Here is a 2516-nt window from a genome sequence, read left to right as displayed (position 1 = left end):
TATGCAGTAGAATTGTTGTTGCTTTGGTGGCCTGACAGGTCAGGATGTTTAGAAGTGGAGGTTTCAAATCTCTGCCAGAAATTACAAAAGACATTATTAAATACTTTTATTTAAGCAACTAAATTTCACTCATCAAAAATATTGTGTGTGTGTGTGTGTGTGTGTGTGTGTGTGCAAAGAAGGGGCCACAAGGCAGCCTTCACATAGTAACCAGATCTCTCTCATATATTTATAGTAAATACAATATTTGAAGTAAATTTAAGTATCTTAATTTTCTTATAATAATTGTTACTGCTTTGATGGCCCAATAGGTAAGGTTGTTTAGAAATAGTACCAAAACACTCTAGTGGAGGTTTCAAATCTCTACCAGAAATTACAAGATGTCTTATTAAATATTTTTATTTAAGCAACCAAATTTTCATCAACAAAAAGATTGTGTGTGAAGAAGGGAGTCAAAAACAGCCTTGACATAGTAACCAAATCTCATTTAACTCTTTGTAGTAAGCCCAATAATTGAAATAAATTTAAATATCTTCATTTTCACAGTAGAATTGTTGTTGCTTTGGTGGCCTGACAGGTCAGGATGTTTAGAAGTGGAGGTTTCAAATCTCTGCCAGAAATTACAAAAGACATTATTAAATACTTTTATTTAAGTAACCAAATTTCACTCACCAAAAATATTGTGTGTGTGTGTGTGTGTGTGTGTCTGTGTGCGTAAAGAAGGGGCCACAAGGCAGCCTTCACATAGTAACCAGATCTTCCTCATATATTTATAGTAAATACAATATTTGAAGTAAATTTAAATATCTTAATTTTGACATGAAAATTGTTGCTGCTTTGGTGGCCCAGTAGGTAAGGGTGTTTAGAAGTAGTAAGAAGACACAAGCAGAGGTTTCTAATCTCTGCCAGGAATAACAAGGGGGTCTTATTAAACATTTTCATTTTTTATCTCTAGAGATAAAAAAAAAAGTGAAAAATTTTAGTAAGACCCCTTAGTGCAGGCCCTGGGTAGAATTGAACCCTGCCCAGGATGTTCAACGTGGCTGTCTAATGGTGTCTCTACCCACAAGACCACCAAGACACCCAACATTAATGTAGTAAATTAAGGAATATTTAAATCTATCATAACTAAAGATAAAAAAAAAAACTTATCTCATCACAGCTGTAGCTCAGTAATTAATCCCAAATTGGGGACCTGTTTAGATGCCTTTGTAGGTAAGGACATTGATTAGTAAATAGAGATTTAATGCACTGGGAGAGGGTTTCAATCTGCAACTCTCCCAAGGAATTACAAGAGCAGTGGAGTGCGAGGAGTAAATATTTTATTTTTAAAAAAAAATTTCAAATTTTTATAAACACCAAGGATAGTGCTCCTGGAAGAGATTGAACCTTGCTCAGGATGTATGCATATATATATTATATATATCTGTATATCTATCTATATATATGTTTATTTATATTTTTATATAAGTACCAGCTTTATAAAAAAAACAAAAAATAATTACTAGGGTCGATTTGTTTGACTAAAATTCTACAAGGTGGTGCCCCAGCATGGCCACAATATGATGATCGAAACAAATGAAAGCTAAAAGATTTAAATAACGGCTTTCAGGATGAAATCTTGATGTTGATGATAGTGATAATGTCGGTGGTGGCAGTGGTGATGACGGTGATGATGGCGATGACGATGATGATGGCAGTGGTGGTGGTGATGATGATGACAGTGATGCTGATGATGCTGGTGGTGACAGTGGCGGTGGCGGCGGTGTTGCAATCAAATGCAAAACAGAGCTTCAGAAGTGGAGACATGTCCAATTGCGTTATTCATGCTTGTACATGCACAGTAATAATAAATACACATATATAAATATATTGTTTGTGAGAGCAGTTGAGTTTATTTCAGATATGCTCATTTTAAAAATCATCTCTGGCTAATCATTGAGAGGACACTGATGTTGCCTTGGCGGTGGTTTGCGCTCTCTGAGTGCTCTTATTATTATTATTATTATTATTATTGTGTGAGAGAGCAGTGCATGCCCTCAAGGTGACACTGGGGTAAAACATACAAAGCCCAACACCCTGACTACACATCTGATAAGTGTGCACCAGGCACATGCATCACATCCATATGTGCATGACATGGTGACCCCATATCAAGATAAACAGCACATGGCCTACCAGAAGATTTATATAGAAATCTTCTTGTCCATTTCCTCACATTCTGCCTTGTGCAAAAAGGAAAACAAAGTTTGAGTGGTTTGTCGACATTTGACATCTATTTCTAGTGTATGGGCATTGTCCCTCCAGCGCCCTTAATTATAATTAGATATTCATAATTATATACTTAAATATATATATGCTGGCTTGCTTTCCTCGTTTCAACACGCTGTGTTTTTATAGTGAAAAATGTATCGTATGTGGTTAGACAATCTAAAGTCTATTTTTTCAACATTTTGGCATAGAAAACCTTTTTCTTTTGCCCTTATTTATAATTATATATATATATATATATATAT

At 35.0% G+C, this 2516-nt stretch overlaps 1 protein-coding gene across 4 annotated transcripts in view; it reads right to left on the bottom strand.

Annotated features, from left to right (window-relative positions):
• Positions 1-349: 349 nt before the first annotated feature.
• Positions 350-2516, bottom strand: part of LOC106883979 (uncharacterized) — a 130492-nt gene continuing 128325 nt past the window's right edge. For 2 of the 4 annotated variants that reach the window (XM_052976943.1, XM_052976945.1), the window contains one exon: positions 355-610. In XM_052976943.1, the coding sequence (XP_052832903.1) occupies positions 541-610 (70 nt within the window). In that variant the 3' untranslated portion in view covers positions 355-540. Of the gene's footprint in view, positions 611-2516 lie in introns of all 4 variants that reach the window. The other 2 variants (XM_052976946.1, XM_052976942.1) reach the window with 2 other exon arrangements.

This window comes from Octopus bimaculoides, chromosome 26, assembly GCF_001194135.2.
Source record: "Octopus bimaculoides isolate UCB-OBI-ISO-001 chromosome 26, ASM119413v2, whole genome shotgun sequence".
In the NCBI taxonomy this organism is placed as follows: domain Eukaryota; kingdom Metazoa; phylum Mollusca; class Cephalopoda; order Octopoda; family Octopodidae; genus Octopus; species Octopus bimaculoides.
The sequence above is the reverse complement of the archived record's forward strand: the minus strand, read 5'-3'. Positions and strand labels throughout refer to the sequence as shown.